Raw genomic sequence first — 22715 nt, 5'->3', positions numbered from 1 at the left:
ATTTTTACAGGCTTTTCTGTGTAAGGATCAGCTCTGAGACGAGATACGGCATCACTTTCTCTGCAATTAATTTGATATACTTGATTAGCCGTCTTGTTCTGCTGTTGTGCTGAATTATTAGAGTCTGTTTCATTATCTGTATAATGTGGATTATTAGCACATGAGGGAAACGTATTTTGCTATTAACACACAACGGAAAGAGCAGAGTCACACGGCACAGATGATGTTAGTTTTGCACAGTATAGACTGGATACCATGTCAAACATCCATCTGAATTTTTTTTTTTTTTTTTTTTTTTTTAAATAATAAAACTTTTTTTTTTTGTACTTCTTCAATGTCAGAATATATTGACACAAGCTGTGAATTTCCAAGTCAGTTAGTTACGCTGCCTTACAACTATAGTGTTTGTCTGTAGTATAATGGTTTTTGTTTTTGTGTACTTTTTAGTCAACTTATGCTGTGTTGGCTTGAAGTTTTAGTTTTAAAAAGTTTGTAAATTTCAGTTAAGTCGATGTAGAATTTTGTGGTTAATCCCGTTAAACTGAAAATCACAATTATTTTGCTCAAAACTAATTTTTGATGTCATTTGAGAAATTTCTTTTTACGTTTAATCAATTATTCAGGGTTTGCATGGGTCTTAAAATCTTAAATCGGCCTTGAAAACATCTTAAATCAGAGCAGCAAGTCTTAAATTCATATGATCATGGCATTAATTTTCGTGAGGGATTGTTTCCCCATGTGTTTGATTTCATTTTCGTACATTTGTGCTACATGGCTTAGGTTGCTTATTTATTAAACAGTACGTGGTAGATGGCGGTATGTGCTTCAGTCACCCGAAGAAGAGCTTGTTGTTTTGATTTGACTTGATTTTTTGTTTTTTATAGTAATAAAAATAATTTAGTTCAGTTAGAGAACAGACAATACAATTAAAACTGAATGCGGCTGCTCAATGCAGTGTGCTGAACAACAGTCGTATCGCATTTCAGTTATCACCTGAAGAGACAGAGTCAAGCTGACTGACAAGAAGAGAGAGGTCAGAAAGACAAGACAATGGCAGAAGAGTTTCAAATGAAATGCAAAATTGCCTGTTTTAAAAATATTTTGTATTTTGAAAAGCCTGTTGACTTTTGCCATTTATCTAAGGTGATGGTTGAAGTTTCATACTTATTTGGTTCCACTGTGTTTGCTGAATTTTAATTATTTAAACTGTGTAATTAATTTTTTATTTTAAATTGCATAAAGGTGTATGCCGTGCTTCCAAGCTTTCTTATTCGTTTTGCTTCTAAACGTTCTGTGTTTCTTATTTATTTGGTTGCATAGTGTTTACTGATTTTCAGTTTTGTATATTTAAACTTTGTGTAAGTTATTATTTTATATTAGGGATATAACATGGTGTGTTGTTATTCGTTTTGTTAATAAAAGTTTGTTACGTTAATGCCGCTAATTTAAAAGTGAAAATAAAATGTGCACAATGCTTTTACAGGCTACTTAAAACCAAAGGAAAGTGAAGAAAAGAGGGAAAACTCAAACAAGCTAAAAACACAGTTGCTTGATGTCAAACTGCCACAGATTTGAAAGTGAAAGTAAAATGTGCACAGCGCTTTTACCGAAGGAAAGCGAGGGAAAACTCAAACGAACTAAAGACAAACAATTGCTTGACGCTGAATTGCCGCAAATTTGAAAGTGAAAGTAAAATGTGCACAGCGCTTTTACAGAAGGAGAGCGTGGAAAAAAGGGAAAACTCAAACTGAAAACAAACAATTGCTAGATGCTGAATTGCTGCTAATTTGAAAGTGAAAGTAAAACTTTTGCATTTGTGTAAAGTCCTGAATGAGTAATTCTTAAAACAGATGTTCGAAATATCAGTGCAAATGTGCTGTTTGTGAACATTTCAACATCTTTCAACATAAAGATGTGTTTAGAGGAGTATTTAAAGATGGCATGAAACGAAAAAGCGGTAATATTGTATAAGGTTTGCTTCAGAGAGGGCGAGTAGCGTTGGTCCGACAGTAAGGCCCTGATCACACCGAACGCGTTTTTGCAGTGAGAGGCGAATTTTTTAAAATTGTTTTGTATGAGCAGTGAGCGTTATGCGTGCTATTTGTGCACCGCGGGCGCCTCGCGTTTACCGCCTGCTGCGCCTCGCTTTTTTGCCGGAGCACTCTGAGCGCCTGAAGTTGAAAAAAAAAAAAAGCAACTCTGAGCGGAAAAGCGCCCGACGTCATCGCGATTTTTTTCCATTGTCCAATCGAATTAATGGAGAGGCGGGCCTTCCATTGTGATGACGAAAGTTTTACAGTTGCCTAAAAAGTCCGGAGACTGCAGTGATGGAGGAGAAACTTTTGGTGTCTATCGCGGGTTACCCGGAGCTGTTTTTTTTGAGATTTTTGCTGATATGACAGTTTACTAAAGAGCTAAAAACCAAAGATTTTAGAGTGCTCGTGCTATAATCCTTTGATTAGATTGACAGGACGGCTGATTTGATGGTTGCCTAGCAACATAAAAAACCGCAACGCACTGCTCTTTTTCACCAGAAAAAGGCAGTGCGGTGCGCCTCGTGCTTTCAGAACTAAAAAACACGTTCGGTGTGATCGGGGCCTAAAAAAGCAGCATGGTTTTTGGTCTCATGGCTTGAGGTGTGAGGCCATTGGCCTCGCCCAGCGGCTCATATTTGTTTTACAATGGGGTGCCTATACAAAAGAAAATATGCATCACTACTTATGTTTTATTAACATTTTAAATGTTCTGTGCACTTTTCTCTCAATAACACAACAAACAACAGAAATGGCTGGTGATTATATAGTCAACATGGACCCAAGGGAGCTTGAAAATGTTTAACAGCTGCCATGAAGTTTTCTGGGAAGTTCATGTTACAAAGTCGTCAGGAAAGTTTGCTTTAGTAAGCAGTTCAGGCCACCAAAATTAACTCCAAAACACCTTCATGTGGCACTTATTCATTCTTCGATCTGTCTGCAATTATGTTGGGGCCTTTATAGCAAAAGCACAACCTTTGGTGTATATGTGAATGTTTTGTGGTAAACTGTTAAAGATATTTTGCAGTTGTGTTTAAGTCCACTACTTGTAATTATGGTGTTGTCTTTGTTGAGTAGTTTTGGCCTACTGTATGACAAAATTCATAATGTTGAGATGCACTCCAACTTAGAGAGTGAGCATCAGTGGCATCAGTTTTGAATGAAATGGCACAAGATGTTGATGTTGGCACACAGAATGAGTTCCAGCGTCTCGTGGAAAGTGCAGAGGGGAAATGGGACGGAAACACACAAAGGTTCAGTCAAAGGATTCAGACTGTAATTGAACGCACGTGTTGCCAATGGGGTCGGGTGACGTGGCCGTGTAATATACAGGAAGGAGATTTCTCAGCCTCCTCTTGGCAAGAGTCAATGGAAGACGCTCAGTACAAACACCATCTGTCAGAGACCCAAGGTTAAGAGTTGGAGAGAATATTTCCAGTGTGCTGCTGGAGACGCATTTGCATAAAGCACTAGGTGAACTGAGAGTTTGTGTCTATGCAAAGGGCCGTCACATGTTCCACAAACCCAAGCCATTACATGCTGTTAAGTTAGAGGAAATTCAACCACTCCAGGAATCTGGGCCTGGATTTACAAAGGATTCTTAAGACTTAGTAAACTTAAGAATAAATGAGGAATATTTAATATTCCTAACATTTAATTTCAATGAAAATTTGTATTGAAAAACAGGTCCTTTGTCTGTGATGAATGAAGCACATTTCACAAGGAAGTCACTGTCAAACCAAGCATCTTCCTGTTGGTCAACACTGCGACCAACTTGAACATGAGCTAAATCGGTGTGGGAAAATTTTTACCCTTACTTGAGTTGTGTATATTGATATCACTGGATCGTTCTAAAGGCAAAACGTCTGGAAAAATTGAGTTTCTGAAATTAATGTTAGTAATATTTGCCATAAATAACCACTTAGGTTAGGATAACCTCCTACTTTGTCTTGAATCCCTGAAGGTGAGATATTCAGTGAATTTATTGGGTGAAGAACATGTTTTGATGAAAAAATACAATATATGCACATTTTGTATATTTTAAAGTTAAATTATTTTGAAGTTAAATTCTTCTATCTAATGCACTTTGAGAGTGCAAAATTAAGAGCTTCAACCCATGTTCTTAAAGGGGTCATCGGATGCTAAGTTCACTTTTTCATGTTGTTTGAATATTAATGTGTGTTGGCAGTGTATGTACAAATCTGCCCTATAATGATAAAAATCCATGCAGTGGTTTTTAATTAATCTGTAAAAATAATATCCCCTTTTTCAAATCGAGCCATTCTCAGATGCCTGTCATTGTGGTGTCACACCCACGGAGGCCGCTCCCACGATAGTTGATTGACATGAGCTCTTACCTCAGATCAGCTGTAACAGTCCGACCTCTTTGTTTCGATGCCGGAGCAGGGCTGTAAGTTAGACAAGAATTTCTCTGATTAAGCAACTGAGGTGTTTTGTTGCTCGATGTAATAATGAACATAATGGTCGTCATTTACTCCTGACATCTGAGCCGCTGAAGATGCAGTAGATTACGTTTGTTTGTGAAGGGAACGCTCCTCCTGATCTACATAAATCCGTCTATGTTCGCGCAAATCATTCGTGATCCAACTTCACTTACAGCAGAAGTGAGTATAAGGGTTTTTTTTTATGAATCTCTGCAATCACCTTTCCTGATAACGTGCTAGTTAACAAGTTTAGTGGCTAAATGCGGCTAAAGTAAACAGGCTCGTCACTCCACAGAGAGAAGAGGGGGCGGGGTGAGCAGAGCTCATTAACATTTAAAGGAACAACCCCTTAGAATAAGATGATTTTTGCAGAGCTGATTTTGTCAAAGTAAAAAGGGTGTTGTTTTACACAACCACTGAGAATATTTTTTAACCAAAGCATATTATAGACTTTTTATTAAGACCCTAAAGAATCATATCAACTTGTGGAAAATGGGCATCCGATGACCCCTTTAATATAGAAAAAAGTGAATTGACTTGACACATTCATGGTAATTACTTTTCCCAAAGCTTTGCAAGATTTACACTATTGTGTGCATTTAAACACGGATCTCTTCCTCTCTGCGGGGACACTAAACACGGCCACGGCAGAATAATTGTTGCAGAAACACTGTATTTTATCCTTGTTATAGATTGTGTGACATCACGTGCAGTACTGCCGGTGGTGCAGTTGTCATTGCGACCGTCACAGTCACTAGTTGGTATTAAGCTATAGCATGTGTGCTTTTGTATCAGGGAACACAAACCTATTTCATGATTTGAAACAATGATTTCACTCGTTAGAAAAACATGCAGGAACTAAATAATTTCTGTATTAGGCAAAACGAGTAGAAAATTATTTTACTTAAGATTACGCATGCATATTTTGATGTTGAAAACATAGTTTTAATATTGTAATTAAGATTTGAGAAATATTCACTTGAAACAAAAATCACAATTAACTGTTCTGGAACTTAGGAGAAGAAATCAGTCTTTTAACCTGAAAGCAATAAAAATGTGAAAGTTTAGTGTGATAATTATCAATATTGTCTAATATGAAAAATTTTATCAAGATAATTTTTTTTTTGCCCATTCATGCTTTTTATAATTACGGTTTTCTTTTTTTTTTTTTTTTTTTTTTTTTTTTTTTTTTTTTTTTAAAAACAATGTTGTAAAGAAAATATTTGACACCATAAGAATTTGTCAAGAGATGCAATTGCATCTTACAAAGAGAATTTACTTTTTTTTAGAACTTTTTTTTTTTAAACATATTTTTGTGAATTCGGCTCATAGAGAGAGAGCCTCATACAGTATGTGCGTCTGGCCCGCAGACCAATGAGAAAGTCAGAAAGCAATAGCAGTTCAATAGTAAGTGATTTAGCTCTCATGTGCTGTGAAAGTGCCTCTCGTAATGAATTGTTGGCTGCTCGCTAACTGAATTAATAATGACTTTGGCAGAGCGTTTTGCCTTCCCATCAGGCTCTCTGCTGCTTCTTCAGCGTACTGTTTTCCATAAGCCCTAAGATTCTATCACTGTTTCACCAGTAGCTAGTATTGTATTATCTATGGCTGTAGGTGAAATATTTAACAGCAGTTGTTGATGTCTCGGGCCTGTTTGACTGACCCGTCTCTCCTCATCTCTTCCAGGGCTTCGACCCTCCCCATCAGAGTGACACACGCACAGTTTACATAGCAAACAAGTTCCCACAGCATGGCCATTATATTCCTCAGAGGTTTGCAGACAACAGGATCATTTCCTCCAAGGTAAGCGCAGGTGCTTTTAAAAGCTTGAACGTGAAAAAACCTTACAGTCATTTGACTCACATGTGCATGTGTTTCCCTGCTCGTGTTGGGAATTTGATAGTAAAATCCTCTGTGCTGTTTTGTTTTCTTTTTGTAGTACACCATATGGAACTTCATCCCCAAGAATTTGTTTGAGCAGTTCAGAAGAATTGCCAATTTTTATTTTCTCATCATCTTCTTAGTTCAGGTGAGCTCAGGTCGTGAGTATGTGATGCCGATGCTGACGACACAGCAGAGCTGATGTACTTTTGAGTCTCCAAATTAATTTCAAAAAGAAATGTGTAAGCAAATTCACATTTGCTTTTGAAATGGCATTTCACAAACTCATAATTCACTTACAATATTGTGAGGTAATAAGTTGAGAATTGCTGTTTGAAAAATCAACTTCCTGGTAATGTAAATCAGCTTGAAACAATAATACAGGTTCAGCAACATCAGTGTTGGAAGCTGTTCCTGTAAGTAAAGATTATGTTCACTACAAACACTTTGGTCATGTTGGAGTACAACATAACAACAAGCACTGTTCACCTTTCGCTCTCAATGTGTCATCCAACTTACAGTCACATGAGCATGAAATCATGCTTGCCTGAAGTAATGCATTATATTATGCTCTGTGAATTTCACACGAAATTCACAGTCTGTCGGATTCCTACTGAAATGACTGGATATTGCTGGATTTTTGACTAGATTTTGGAAAATTTGCAGAACTAAAACAAGTGACCGCACCTTTAAAGAGAGAGTTCACCCCAAAATGAAAATTACCCCATAATCTACTCACCCTCAAGCCATCCTAGGTAGACTTTATTGTCTCAGACAAATACTTTCAGAGTTATATTAAAAAAATGTCCTCACTCTTCTAAGCTTTATAATGGCAGTAAATGGCTGTTGAGATTTTGAAGTCCAATAAAGTGCATCCATCCATCATAAAAAGGGGTTAATAAAGGCCTTCTGAAGTGAGTCAATGTATTTGTGTAAGGAAAAATAGCCATATTTAAAACTTAATAAACCATCATATCTAGCTTCTGCTAATTTTCATACACGTTCACGAGAGAGCGGCTTTCCAGTGTATGTGATAGGATGTTTAAATATACATATTTTTTCTTACAAAAACACATTGATTCTCTTCAGGAGATCTTTATTAACCCCCCGGAGCCGTGAGGAGTTCTTTTTATGATGGATGATGCACTTTTTTGGGCTTCGAAATCTCAACAAACATTCACTGCCTCTACAAAGCTTGTAGGAGCCAGGATATTTTTTAATATAACTTAGATTGTATTCGTCTGAAAGAGGAGACTCACATACACCTACACTCTAAAAAATACTGGGTTAAAAACAACCCAACTTGGGTTATTTGGCAACCCATCACTGGGTAAATATTGGACAGAACACATGCTGGGCTATTTTGACTCAGCCGGTTGGGTTAAATGTTTTTACCCAACATGCTGGGTTGTTTTATTTCAGTCAACTATTGTTTAAAAATTATTTTATTGCTAGCCTAAAATGGGCTGGAAATTAAAAATTAGTTGACTTAGGTAGGAAAAATAATCCAGCATTAAAAATGACCCAGCAGCTTAGTTACAAACCCCCCAAAAAAACTACCCAGCACCTGGGTAAAAACCTTAAAAAAACATCACAATAAAATGACCCATCAGGCTGAAGGCTGATTTAGATAAAAAAAAAAAAAAAAATAGCCCAGCATTTTTAGAGTGCAGAAATACTACCCAGCACATACGTAAAAGTATTAAAAACATCCCAATAAAATGACCCAACAAGCTTGAACCCAGCATTTAGGTTTAAAAAAATTGCCCAGCATTTTTTAGAGTGCAGAAAAACTACCCATAAAAATATTAAAAACAACCCAATAAAATGACCCAGCAGGCTGAACCTGGCATTTGGGTAAAAAATATAATAATAATAATAATAATAATAATAACCCAGGTTTTTTTAGAATGCAGAAAAACTACCCAGCACCTGGGTAAAAATATTAAAACCATCCCAATAAAATGACCCAATAAGCTGAACCCAGCATTTGGGTTTAAAAAATGAAAAATAACCTAGCATTTTTTAGAATGCAGAAAGACTACACAGCACCTGGGTAAAAATATTAAAAACAACCCAGTACAATTACCCAACAAGCTGAACCCAGCATTTGGGTATTAAAAAAAACTAATTTTTTAAAGGGCAGAGAAACTACCCAGCACCTGAGTAAAAATATTGAAAGCAGTCCAATAAAATGACCCAGCAGGCTGAAGTCAGCATTTGGGTAAAATAAATAAATAAATAACCCAGCATTTTTTTGAGTGCAGAAAAACTACCCAGCACCTGGCTAAAAATATTAAAAAACAACCCAATAAAATGACTAAACAAACTGTACCCAGCATTTGGGTTAAAAATAAACAAACAAATAACCCATAATTTTTTAGAGTGCAGAAAAACTACCCAGCACCTGGGTAAAAATATTTAAAAAAAAAAACTACCCAATAAAATGACCCAACAAGCTGAACCCAGCATTGGGGTTAAAAAATATATAAATAAATAAACAAATAACCCATAATTTTTTAGAGTGCAGAAAAACTACCCAGCACCTGGGTAAAAATATTAAAAGCAACCCAATAAAATTACCCAACAAGTTGAACCCAGCATTTGGGTTAAAAATGAATAAATAAATAAATAAAATAACCCAGCATTTTTTGAGTGCAAAAAAACTACCCAGCACCTGGGTAAAAATATTAAAAACTACTCAATAAAATGACCCAGCAGGCTGAACCCAGCATTTGGGTTAAAAAAAATGAACCCAGCAATTTTTAGTGTAGGGTGGCTTCTAGGTGAAGTAAATCATGGGGTAATTTTCGTTGCAGTATAAACAATATTTTATGTTGCCAACGTAGTTGCTAAATACTATATGAATTTATAATATACTGTACTCTCAGAAAAAGCTACAAAAGCCGTCACTGTGGCTGTACATTTTTGAGAGGCACAAATATGTACCATTAAGGTGCTAATATGTACCTTAAAGGTACTTTTATGCACCCCTTTGGGGCAAATATGGTACAGATATGTACCTTTCAAAACGTTACTGCTCCAGTGGCAGCTTTTGTACTTTTTTTCCCCCTAAGAGTGCACAGCCCTAATGTTAAAAAAGATGCTGATTTTCCTAATTAATCCATACAGTCTGTGGAGAGTAAATGCAGAATATGACACAGCATCTGTCTGCCCTGTTTCTAACCAGATCCTCTCTCTGCCCTACAGTTAATGATAGACACACCCACTTCCCCTATAACTAGTGGACTTCCCCTGTTTTTTGTCATCACAGTAACTGCCATCAAACAGGTGAGAGGATGAGCGTGTTTTAGCAGCTCATGTTCATGGATCATGTACTCAATGTTATGTCAGTTTGGTTGGAGGATAACCAATTTTCATAATCCTCCTCACGAATAGGGATATGAAGACTGGCTGCGGCACAAAGCTGACAACGAAGTGAACGGAGCACCTGTGTTTGTCGTGCGCAGCGGCAGTCTGGTCCAAACCCGATCCAAGAATATCCGAGTGAGTTTCAGCCACCGGCATCAGGGATCCCACTGACAGTCAACAACAGGCATCTTCAAATAATAAAAACACACTTCCATATGCCTGCTGTCAACTTAATAAATGCAGTGATTTTAGGATGTGCTGTTTCAGCGGTTCCTCCTGTGTTGTCGTAGGTAGGTGATATTGTGAGAGTAGCCAAAGATGAGACGTTTCCTGCAGATCTGGTGCTGTTATCGTCAGATCGGGCCGAGGGGACGTGCCACATCACCACTGCCAGTCTGGACGGAGAGACGAACCTGAAGGTCTGTGTTTTCTGCGCATAAACAACAGCGTCTCACTGAATTTCTCAGAGAGGTTACTGAATCAACATGTGACTCACTTATTGAACCGCAGGTTGTTGTTACTTTCAGAGACGTCCATCCCAAAGCACTTTTTGTGTACTGAAGGCTTGTGAAACTAAACTCAGTGAATTGCCTGACTGGTTTTGTCAAACTGGCCCTCCACTAAGCTCTGTTGTGACTTTTACCTCACTGTGCCAAATGTGCAGTGAGCAGCAATCACACTGAGTGAATTGCCTCAAGAAATGCTGATCAATTTCTGGATTAGCCATGTTTTAATATCAAGCATATATATATATATATATATATATATATATATATTGTTGTCAGAAAAGGCTTTTCAAAACGTATGACAGAGAAGATTTAAAATAAAAGAAAATGTCTTTAAAAAGAGAAACTGCAACTGAAATATATAATTAATTGTCTGAAATAGTTCATTTAAATTGTGAATTTCAGCAAATTTTCGTGGGCAATAAATGTCCATTGTGTGTCCTCTTATTAAAAAATGACTGGGTTTCACCTTTGAAAATTGCAGAACAACAGTAAATGCACCTTAATAAGTAGATAATAAATAGGTTTTATTGTTTATTTATTTACACTGCCGTTCAAAAGTTTGGGATTCAGTAAGATTTTTAACGTTTTTTTTTTTTTTTTTTTAATTCTCTTCTGCTCATCAAGGCTGCATTTGTTAATCAAAAATACAGAAAAAAGTAATACTGTTAAATATTATTACAGTTTTAAATAATGGTTTTCTAATTTTATGTATTAATATATTTATTTCCTGTGATGCAAAGCTGAATTTTCAGCATCATTACTCCAGTCTTCAGTGTCACATGATCCTTCAGAAATTATTGTAATATGCTGATTTATTATCAGTGTTGGAAACAGTTGTGATGCTTTTTTTATTTTTTAGCCTGTGATTCTTTTTTTTGGGATTCTTTGATGGATAAAAAAGTTTTAAAGAACAGCATTTATTTAAAATATAAATCTTTTCTAGCAATATAAGAATTTGCCATCACTTTTTATCAATTTAACACATCTTTGGTGAATAAAAGTATTAACTTTTTTTTTCTTTCTTTCAAAAAAAAAAAATTACTGATCACCTTTTTTAAATGGTAGTGTATATCTTGGGGTGGCTAAATATTCGGTCACAACTGTTTCCAGCCCTGCATAATAAATCTGCATATTCAACCCTAATCAAACACACCTGAACAAGCTAATCAAGGTCTGAAGAGTTACTAGAAAGATACAGGCAGGTGAGTTTTAATTAGGGTTGGAGCTGAACTCTGCAGGACTGCAAGAATAAAGTTTAAATATTATGAGAATAAAGTCTAAATGTTTCGGGAAAAAAGTCGAAATGTTTCCGGGAAAAAAGGAGAAAACGTTTTGGGGAAAAAAGGCGAAACGTTTCGGGGGAAAAAAGTCGAATAAATATTTTGACTTTATTCACTTAGTATTTCGACGACTTGTAATCTTAGATTTTTTTTTTTTATTTATTTATTTTATTTTTTAGAAAACAGTTATTTTACATTGAAATAATATTTCACAATATAGCTGTTTTTACTGTATTTTTTAATAAATAAATTAAATGCAGGCTTTTTTTTTTTTTTTTTTTAAACATACTTTTGAACAGCAGTGTATTTATAGGTTATTTAAACATTATTTAATTTGCTCTAAGTAGTATATTATTAGAGATTCTTTCTAAATAGTATTTTAATATTTTTTTAATTATTTACTTTATGTAATTTCCTGCTTTTACTGTAATTATTTGAGCTGTTTCATTGCAATGTTCATGCCTATTTAAATAATATATATATATAAAAAAAAAGTTTATTATATTTGTGGTCTATCTTTTTATATCCTTAGGAAATAATCATTTATCTATGTATTTTTTTATTTATTTATTACCTTTTTTTCAGGTTTGCATGACATATTGCGCAATAAATTTGCTTATATTGCCCAGTCTGATATCTTTTTGTCATTACCATTTCGCAAGAGCTGCTCTATGATGAAACGGTCACAAATTCAGACCTCTGTTTTGCTCTCTGAATATTAAATCATCATTATAAATATTTGTGTCTGCTGTCCATACAGTGTTATACTTACTGCCAGTGAATAACGTGGCATGCATGTGCTGATAAGTAAAAAGTGAGATGTATCAGACTGTAATGTTGAATGTGATCTCAGACGCACTATGCGGTGCCAGAAACGGCGGTGTCGCAGTCGGTGTCGCGGCTGGAGTCTCTGCAGGCGGTGGTGGAGTGCCAGCAGCCCGAGGCTGATTTATACAGGTACCTTACAGATTCAGATCAACCCGAATCCTCCTCACGCACCGCTTTACAGTGCTACTCAACAACTGTTCTGAGTTGTAGAAGTCCTGACGCAGCATGTTCTCTATTCTCAGGTTTGTCGGGAGAATAACAGTAACCCAACAGGGAGAGGAGATAGTCAGGTAAGACCAGCTTCAAATCTGACATGAATACAGTTTTGACTGTGTCAGAAATTGTTTATTAAGTTGGCTTGAGAAAGCCAGTTTACTGAAATCTGACTTAGTTATTATTCTTCTGAGACTGCTGCTCCTAGAGCTTCAACTCTCACACTCCAAACTCAGCCCAGAACATTGACGGAATGTTCAAATGAGCAACACTATTCAAACTCCAACTCACAAAACTCCCAGAATCCTCTGAGACTCAATCAAACTTCCCTTCTATGTACTGTATTTATAATCCATTTAAACTCATTCAAACTCATCTATCTATGCTAATCATGCTAGAAACATGCTAGTCATGTTAGAATCATGCTAACAACATGCTAGTAAAATGTTAATCATGCTAAAACATGTTAATCATGTTAGTAATGTGTTAGTAACTTGCAAATAATGCTAACAGCATGCTAGTAACATGCTAATCATGTTACAATCATGTCAATCATGTTAGCAACATGTTTGTACCATGCCTATCATGCTAGAAACATGGTAGTAACTTGCTAATCATGTTAGAATCATGTTAACAGCATGCTAGTAAAACATGCTAGTCATGTTAGAATCATGCTAACAACATGCTAATAACTTAATCATGTTGGAATCTTGCTAACAACATGCTATTAAAACATGCTAATCATGCTAGAACATGCTAGTAACATGCAAAACATGATAAAATCATGTTAGTAATCATGTTAACTTGTTAATCAATCATGTTAATCATGCTAGATGCTAGTAAAACATGTTTATACTAGTAACATGCTGATAAAATCATGTTAGAAACATGCTAGTAACTTGTTAATCATGTTAGAATCATACTAGTAACTTGTTAATCATGTAAGATACTGCTGACAGCATGCTAGTAAAACATGCTAATTCTGTTAGAATCATGCTAGAACATGCTAGTAACATGCAAAACATGATAAAATCATGCTAGCAACATGTTAGTAACATGCAAATCATGTTACAATCATGTTAATCATGCTAGCAACATGCTAGTAACTTGTTAATCATGTTAGAATCATACTAGTAACTTGCTAATCATGTAAGATACTGCTGACAGCATGCTAGTAAAACATGCTACTTCTGTTAGAATCATGCTAGAACATGCTAGTAACATGCAAAACATGATAAAATCATGCTAATAGAATCATGCTAATCATGCTGGCAACATGTTTTTACCATGCTAATCATGTTAGAAACATGCTAGTAACTTGCTAATCATGTTATAATCATGTTAACAACATGCTAGTAAAACATGCTAGTCATGTTAGAATCATGCTAGCAACATGCTAATAACTTAATCATGTTAGAATCTTGCTATTAACTTGCTAATCATGTTAGAATCATGCTAACAACATGCTATTAAAACATGCTAATCATGCTAGAACATGTTAATAACATGCAAAACATGATAAAATCATGTTAGTAACATGCTAATCATGTTACAATCATGTTAATCATGTTAGCAACATGTTTATACCATGCTAATCATGTTAGAAACATGCTAGTAACTTGTTAATCATGTTAGAATCATACTGTAACAGCATCATGCTAGTAAAACATGCTAATTCTGTTAGAATCATGCTAGAATCATGCTAATCATGCTATTAAAACATGCTAATCATGCTAGAACATGCTAGTAACATGCAAAACATGATAAAATCATGCTAGCAACATGTTAGTAACATGCTAATCATGTTAAAATCATGCTAGCAACATGCTAATACAATGCTATTAACTTGCTCATCATGTTAATAACATGCTAACAATGTTCTATCTATCTATCTATCTGTTTATCGGTTTATCTGTCTGAGACTGTATTGTCTTCAAAACATTCAAACTTTAACCATTTAAAACTACTGTTAAACTTCAAACTTTTTCAGAATGAAAACCATCAAAAAAAAAAAATAAATAAACTTTTGAAACTTTTTCAAACTTTCTGGTCCAGCTTTCTCAAGGCAACTTAAAGTTTGTCTTGACAAACTTTTTTTTATCTAGTTTATTATTAATGTTTTCTCATTGATTTTATGTCAGTTTTTTGTGTTTAACTATTTAGGTTGTTTTTTATTTATTTATTATTTATATTTTTGGTTATTTTTTTCAGACCTTTAGGACCAGAGAACCTCCTGCTTCGAGGAGCAAGATTAAAAAACACCAAAGAAATCTTTGGTATGCAATTCACACTATTTTTAAAGCCCAACTTTGGACTTTATTTACTTATTAACATATTTCACAACTTATCACTGCACTTTACTCCCAAAAAAGTGTGTGTTTGTAATGGTTCATCAAAACCTGCCAGCTTGCCAATGATACTCTTTGATGGTCTGAGTATAACCGGTGTTGTGTCATGCAGGTGTGGCGGTGTATACGGGCATGGAGTCCAAGATGGCTCTGAACTACAAGTGCAAATCCCAAAAGCGCTCTGCAGTAGAGAAGTATGCACTTTGTTGATTTGATTTTCACTCACATGGCTGCTTTCCCTCAGCGCTCCTTTATAACCACATCATCTGTCTTGTCTCTGGTGCAGATCCATGAACACATTTCTCATCATCTACTTGGGCATCCTGCTGTTTGAAGCCGTCCTCAGCACCATTTTGAAGTACGCCTGGCAGGCAGAGAACAAGTGGGACGAGCCCTTTTACAACCAGAAGACCGATCAGGAGAGAAACAGCAGCCAGGTCACTATAAAGTCTCACTACACGGCTTATAAATGTTCTGTTATTTAGTTGGCTTGAGAAATCCAGCTTACTGAAATCCGACTTAAACTCACAGTTATTATTCTTCTTTTGAGACTAAAATTTCTGACTGCTGCTCCTCACAGAGCTTAAACTCTACAAACTCCAAACTCAACCCAGATCTTCAGACTGATCTGACTCGAGCTGCTATATCTTTTTTTTTTTAACTGATCAGATTTACGGTTTTCCTAAAAATAATTAATAAAATTAGGAAAAATCCCATAGACTTACATTGACTGAATGTTAAAATGAGCCAAAACTATTCAAACTCCAACTGTCAAAACTTGTCATCATGCTAACAACATGCTAGTAACATGCTAATCATGGTAAAATCATGCTAGTAACTTGTTAATAATGCTAGAATCATGTTTGCAACATGCTAGTAACTTGTTAATCAAGCTAGACAGCAAGCTAGTAACACATTAACCATGCTAAAATCATGCTAACAACATAATAGTAACATGCTAACATGTTAGAATCATGTTAGCAAAACGGTAGTAACTTGTTAATCATGCTAGCAACATGTTAGTAACTTGCTAATCATGTTAGAATCATGTTAGCAACATGCCAGTAACTTGCTGATCAAGCTAAACAGCATGCTAGTAACATGTTAACCATGTTAAAATCATGCTAGCAACATGGTAGTAACATGCTAATAATGCTAGAAATATACTTATCATGGTAGAATCATGTTAGTAGTATATTGCGGTAACTTGCAAATCATCCTAGCAGCATGATAAACATGTTAACAACATGCTAGTAACATGCTAGTAACGTGTTAATCATGCTAACGACATGTTAATAAAAGGCTAGTAACTTGCTAATCATCTTAGAAACATGCTAGCAACTTGCTAATTATTATAACAACATGCTAGTTACATGTTAGTAACATGCTAACAACATGCTATCTATCTATCTATCTTAGACTGTGTTGACTTCAGAACATTCAAACTTTAACCTTTAAAAATTACTTTAAACTTCAAACTATTTCAGACTAAAAAAACCATCAAACTTAATACTTATAACTTTTTAAACTTTCTGGTCCTGCTTTCTCAAGCCAACTTAAAGTTTGTCTTGACAAACTTTTTTTTAATCTAGTTTTACACTATTATTTGTCACCTGGCAGATCAGGTTTCATTTAAAATGGCTGGTGATTTTCTCCTCACAGATTTTGAAGTTTATTTCCGACTTCCTGGCTTTCCTGGTGTTGTACAACTTCATAATCCCCATCTCGCTGTACGTGACCGTTGAGATGCAGAAGTTTCTGGGCTCTTTTTTCATCGGCTGGGACTTGGATTTGTACCATGAAGAAAGCGACCAGAAGGCTCAAGTCAACACGTCCGACCTCAATGAGGAGTTGGGACAGGTGTGTGTGTGTGTGTGATTGGAACTGTTTGCCCAGTTATAATACTGTCTGAGGTGAGTAAAAATATGCTAATGCTCTTGTACCTGCAGGTGGAGTACGTTTTCACAGACAAGACGGGAACCCTCACTGAGAACGAGATGCAGTTTAGAGAGTGCTCTATTAATGGTATCAAATACCAGGAGATTAACGGGAAACTCGTCCCTGAAGGAATGACAGAAGACTCTCCAGACGGATCGGTGCCTTGTTTGGTACGGTTCATTTTTACAGTTCGTGTGAACAGTGGATTTTGTTTGGATCCATGCACAGTTTAAAAACATAACCAAAATAGTGAATTTCAGAAGAATCTGTCCTTTGGATGCTGTGGGTAAACTTTTGTTTGGGTCAGATCTCAACTTGTCTGAGCACAGTTGCACTGTTAGGTTAGTGTTAAGTTATAGCGCCCCCTGTCATTAAAAATTTATGAAATTTGGCATGTTTCCTCAGAATGTGGTGTTGTCCATGTGTTTTAAATTTCATGAGGTTTGGATGATATGATCACAAGATATAGGCTGAATTATTCAAGATGGGCCACACCCGAAAACACATCTGCTAAAAGAATAAATAATTGAAATTCTTTTAATATTTTTGTTAGAAGCATTTCAGGTTGATATCCACCAAACTTTATGCAAATTAGACCATTGGTCTAGGATGAAAAAGTTCCACTTGAAGAAAGAAAAACCCTCAAAGACAGAAATGTTTTTAGTGGAAATAGAAAAAAAATATAATAAACTTAGTTGGTGGAACTGAAATTAATGCAAAAACCTATAGCATCAGTGATTTTCACAAAATTTAGTCATTTTTGTAACATTAGGCCATTTAGACGTATTTAGCCACTGAAAGTTGATTGACAGCTGGCAGCAATTTTTTTTTTATGATCATATCATTGTCATAATTAAATATGTACCTTTGTAACACTGTCTATAGGTGCAATTTTGAAACCCTGTATTTGGACCTCTAATGAATATTGAATGAATATCTTCAAAATAACATCATTAAATAAAATAAATGTATTAAAAAAAAAAAAACATTTACTTCAGCCAGTTGCCAAGGCGTTGCTAATTTTTCATTTTAATTAAACTATACTATAAAGTACTGAAAATGCCAAAAACACAATACAATTAACAACTTTAAACTTTTTGGATATTAATAAAATATAATTTTATCTCTATTATACAAAAATAAAACTAGTTTGTGCAAAATTATATTTATTTATTTTACTTTTATTTTTAAAAATTCCATTTATTTATTTATTTTGCTTGTTTGTTTTCCTTTTTCTGGATTCTATTTTGTTTGTTTAATTTTTCAGACTCTGTTTTAATGGTTAAATAAAAAATATTTTAATCAAAAAGCATGTCTACATTATTGAAATTATGAAACATACACGGCAATATATTAAAAGTTTAAAAATTGCATTTTTAGAGCCCTATAAAATATGTTTTATTTATTTATCAAATTCAGTTTTCTTTTTACCAAAATCTGTTTTCCATTAATTTTCTATTTTAATGGTTTCATTCTGTTTTTACAATCAAAAACATCTCTAATTAATCGATTTGATATATTAAATTGTTTTTTTTTTCAGTTGTAATGTTGTGTATTTACATTTTCCTAAGAAAATATTCCTTTAAAAAATTGTTTTAATAATAATTTTATTAGTAGTAGTAGTAGTAGTAGTAGTAGTAGTACGTTAAGTAATATATTTCAGTCACAGTTTCTTCAAGATAAACCAAACTTTTATTTTGACAGGTTGCTACAAAGACCTTTAAGTTTCTGTTTTTATATGATAGTTTTTTTTTTTTTTTTCTCAAAAGAAATGCCAAAAATGCTCATGAAGTGACAGCAGCATCAGAGATTATGGTCGTATGTTCATTTACTCATTTATTAAGGCGGCAGAGGCTGAAAAAACAGTGAGTGTCACGCGCTAACGCGTGAACGAAACTGTACATCTGTGCCATTCATTCACATGAAGACACATAGTATGCAGGATTCACATTTAAATAGTATTTTTGATTTTTTTTTTTTTTTTGATTTTTGATTTTGATTAAAGTGTACTGACCTGGTTTTGATTTGTTCATCCAAAATTCCGTTTTTATGACTAAATTCCGTGATTCCGTTCGCATGTCCCGCATCGCAGAAATCATAGGGCCCTGATTATTAAATCATAATGTTTTTACCTTTTTGTGATCCATGATAAATATTGCAGTGGTGTTTTTCAACCAGTCATCAAACCGTGACAGTATTGTTGTGCGTTTACATCTTTCAGAACAGGGAGGAGGAGTTGTTCCTGAAAGCCGTTTCACTGTGTCACACGGTGCAGATCAGTTATGATCAAACGGATGGGCCGGGTGACCCATTCTCACACGCCAACGGCTTCACACCTCAGATGGAGTATTACGCCTCTTCTCCTGATGAGAAAGCACTAGTAGAAGCCACCAAGAGGTGAGAGCACAGCTGCAGCTCAGTTTCTCTCTCACATACTTATGTGTGTTTTTGCAGTTACGCGTGTCAACTTTATTTTTTGACCATGACTGTTGAAACATTTGACAATTTGTCTAACACACTTTTCTTTTTGACTTCAGGATGGGCGTCACATTTATAGGAAGCCGTGGAGAAAACATGGAGATTAAAACATTTGGAAAGTCAGAGAAGTATGTTTATATTAGTGCATATTTATGAGGTTGTTTAGCTTTTAGAGTTGTCTGGTAAACAACTGTCTTTCCACACACAGGTACAAACTCCTCCACGTTCTGGAGTTCGACGCAGACCGCAGAAGAATGAGCGTGATACTGCAGAAGCCCTCAGGCATGTGCCTCTGAACACAAATGTGCTGTTTATGACTGTAGCGCAGCGCGTGAGGAGTTATCTAATGACGCTCTGTCTCTCAATAGGTGAAAAGGTGCTATTCACTAAAGGAGCTGAATCAGCCATTCTGCCCTACGCCACGAGCGGCGAGATCGATAAAACCAGAGTCCACGTGGATGAGTTTGCTCTGGTGAGCTTTCAACATCGCACTGATATTTTTCTTACTTGTTTACTCTAGTCAGTAGTACTTGAAGTTTCAATGTTGCTCATGGTGAAGTGGTAAAATGGCACAATTCCTGATCACAAAGTATGTCAGATTTTGTGATGTTTTCCTCAAATTTTCAAAAATCCCATAAACTTACATTTGAGGGCAGGATTGACTTATATCTAGAGACCAGGGGCTGGATTCATGAAAATGTTGAAGGAGAAGTCCACTTCCAAAACAAAGGTTCACATATAATGTACTCACCCCCTTGTCATCCAAGATGTTCATGTCTTTCTTGCTTCAGTCGTAAGGAAATTATGTTTTTTGAGGAAAACATTTCAGCATTTTTTCTCCATATAATGGACTGATATGGTGCCCTGATTTTGAACTTCCAAAATACAGTTTAAATGCGGCTTCAGTCAATCCCAAATGCAGTTGTAAACGATCCCAGCTGAGGAAGAAGGGTCTAATCTAGCGAAACGATCGGTTATTTGCATTAAAATAATTCCATTTATATACTTTTTAATGCCAAACGCTTGTCTTGTCTTACTCTGCCTGGACAATTTTTGTTCTGGTTTATGACAGTTAGTGTATGTTAAAAACTCCCATCTCATGTTCTCCCTCAACTCAAATCGTCCTATAATCGCTGTTTTACCTTTTTTGTTAAGGGTGTTTGATCTTCTTTGCATGTTCACTTTGTAAAGACTGGGTCGGTACTTCTGCAGCGATGTAGGATGATTTTGAAATGATTTTTGAAGTTGAGGGAGAAAATACGATTGTAGTTTTTGGACATACCCTAACTGTCTTGAGCCAGAAAACACAGAGTTCAGGGAGAGCAAGACAAGATGAGCATTTGAGAATAAAAAGTATTTCAATTGTATTATTTTAGTGAAAATAACCGATTGTTTCGCTAGATAAGACCCTTCTTCCTCAGCTGTGATCCTTTACAACCGCATTTGGGATCATTTGAAGCCGCATTTAAACTGCATTTTGGAAGTTCAAAATCGGGGCACCATATCAGTCCATTATATGGAGAAAAATGCTGAAATGTTTTCCTCAAAAAAACAATTTCTTTACGACTGAAGGAAGAAAGACATGAACATCTTGGATGACGAGGGGGTGAGTACATTATCAGGAAATTTTCATTCTGGAAGTGAACTAATCCTTTAATTAGACTTTGATTTGTTCAGGAAGCAACTTCCACAAGACAATCACCTCAGAATGCTCTAGCAACTTCTCATAAGCATGGATAAGCGAGCACCCGCTAAACTTTTTCTTCAGAACATCTAAAAGTCGAGTTGAAATGTCGAGGTCTGGTCTGAGTTCAGCTTTTCTAATTCAGATGTTGATGAGAGCGCTGCAGTTAATTAGCTCAGTTTGATGTCCTCATTATCAGCTGTGCTGAAACCCATGAGAGTGTCTTCAGACCCACATCACCCCTGTCACACACGCACGCGCGCACACGCTCCTGGCAGTCCTCAGAGGACTGTATTGAGACTCATGGGATGTTTCAGACACAACAGCCACATTGAAATGCTCCTCCATGCGCTGAATACTCTCTATGTCTGTGCTTAAAAGCATTAACTCAATTATAGACGGGGAGCTCAGGATTGTGGCTTTCAAGCAGCTTCTTGGCTTGCAGTTCATAGTCAGTTCTCCTTTACATCAACTTTCGAATTACATTATTCTGTGTATAATACTGCAGAATGCTCCTCGCTTGGACCCGAATCAGTAAAATGGACTACATTAATGTTCCAGCAAATGTTCATGTACGTTTGTCCCGTCTCACTTTTGTAGAAGGGTTTGCGGACATTAGTGGTGGCCTGCAGACACTTCAGTGCAGATGAGTATCAGGAAGTGGACCGGCGGCTCCATGAAGCCAGGACGGCTCTGCAGCAGAGGGAGGAACGACTGGTCGAGGTCTTCAACTTCATCGAGAAAGACCTGGAGCTGCTGGGTGCGACCGGGGTGGAGGACAAGTGAGTCAACATGCGCACACACAAGAATGCTGATGCGATCTTGAGGTGGAGATGGACGTCTCATACGCATACGCATAATTCATTCAGGTCACATGGGATTCCTTTGACAGCTGCAGTTTGACATCATACTGTCATTTAAAGACAGTAAAATCATGCATAATTGCTGAAATTTATATTTATTTGACATAATTTCTTCAAGAGACGGCTAAAACACATCTCTTCCATCTACATTTGACCCTTTAACATGAACTTCCTATTCTATTTCTAGTATTTTCGTTGTATTTATTAAAAAAAGACCCTCTATCTAGCATTCTGTATTCTTTTTCTGTTCTATGTACTGTTGTCTGTTGTTTTCTTTTTATTATAAAAAATAATACATAGTACGTAATATTTAGTAAATTAGTAATAAATAATAAAAATATATAAAAATGTAAAAATATAAATAAAGAGAAAGTAAACACTGTAAACAGTAGTGCGCTCAGTAATCAATGCTGAGATGTGTATCATTCACGGCTCCCCAGTCACATCATTTGTATTACCCAATTCGCGCCAGTTTGCATCGGCCAGTTTGCATCGTTCATGGCACCCAATTTTTATCATTCGCGGTGCCCAATTTGCACCACTCAATTCACGGCGCAACCCAGGTGCATCATTTGCAGTGCCCAGTTTGCATCATATGCTACGGCCAGATTGCGTTGTTCATGGTGCCCAATTTTTTATATCTTCTGCCGTGCTCAATTTGCATTTTTCACAGTGCCCCAGTTGCGCCATTTGCGGTGCTCAATTTGCATCATTTGCACCAGGCCAATTTGTGTCATTCATGATGCCCAATTTGTGTTATTCCCAGTGGCCAATTCGCATTGTTTACGGCAGCTAATTTGTGTCTTTTGCAGTGCTCAATTTGCATTTTTCAAGGTGCCCCAGT

At 35.9% G+C, this 22715-nt stretch overlaps 1 protein-coding gene across 6 annotated transcripts in view; it reads left to right on the top strand.

Moving 5' to 3' along the window:
* Positions 1 to 22715, top strand: part of atp11b (ATPase phospholipid transporting 11B (putative)) — a 73325-nt gene that overhangs the window by 12936 nt on the left and 37674 nt on the right. For all 6 annotated transcript variants that reach the window (XM_051095166.1, XM_051095165.1, XM_051095164.1 and 3 more), the window contains exons 2-18: positions 6164 to 6280; positions 6417 to 6506; positions 9569 to 9649; positions 9758 to 9865; positions 10021 to 10149; positions 12373 to 12476; positions 12590 to 12637; positions 14772 to 14836; positions 15021 to 15102; positions 15195 to 15345; positions 16571 to 16768; positions 16858 to 17016; positions 19068 to 19243; positions 19384 to 19452; positions 19533 to 19606; positions 19693 to 19796; positions 21609 to 21790. In XM_051095166.1, coding sequence (XP_050951123.1) covers positions 6164 to 6280; positions 6417 to 6506; positions 9569 to 9649; positions 9758 to 9865; positions 10021 to 10149; positions 12373 to 12476; positions 12590 to 12637; positions 14772 to 14836; positions 15021 to 15102; positions 15195 to 15345; positions 16571 to 16768; positions 16858 to 17016; positions 19068 to 19243; positions 19384 to 19452; positions 19533 to 19606; positions 19693 to 19796; positions 21609 to 21790 — 1937 coding nt within the window. The remainder of the gene's footprint in view (positions 1 to 6163; positions 6281 to 6416; positions 6507 to 9568; positions 9650 to 9757; positions 9866 to 10020; positions 10150 to 12372; positions 12477 to 12589; positions 12638 to 14771; positions 14837 to 15020; positions 15103 to 15194; positions 15346 to 16570; positions 16769 to 16857; positions 17017 to 19067; positions 19244 to 19383; positions 19453 to 19532; positions 19607 to 19692; positions 19797 to 21608; positions 21791 to 22715) is intronic.

This window comes from Labeo rohita, chromosome 22, assembly GCF_022985175.1.
Source record: "Labeo rohita strain BAU-BD-2019 chromosome 22, IGBB_LRoh.1.0, whole genome shotgun sequence".
In the NCBI taxonomy this organism is placed as follows: Eukaryota; Metazoa; Chordata; class Actinopteri; order Cypriniformes; family Cyprinidae; genus Labeo; species Labeo rohita.
The sequence above is the reverse complement of the archived record's forward strand: the minus strand, read 5'-3'. Positions and strand labels throughout refer to the sequence as shown.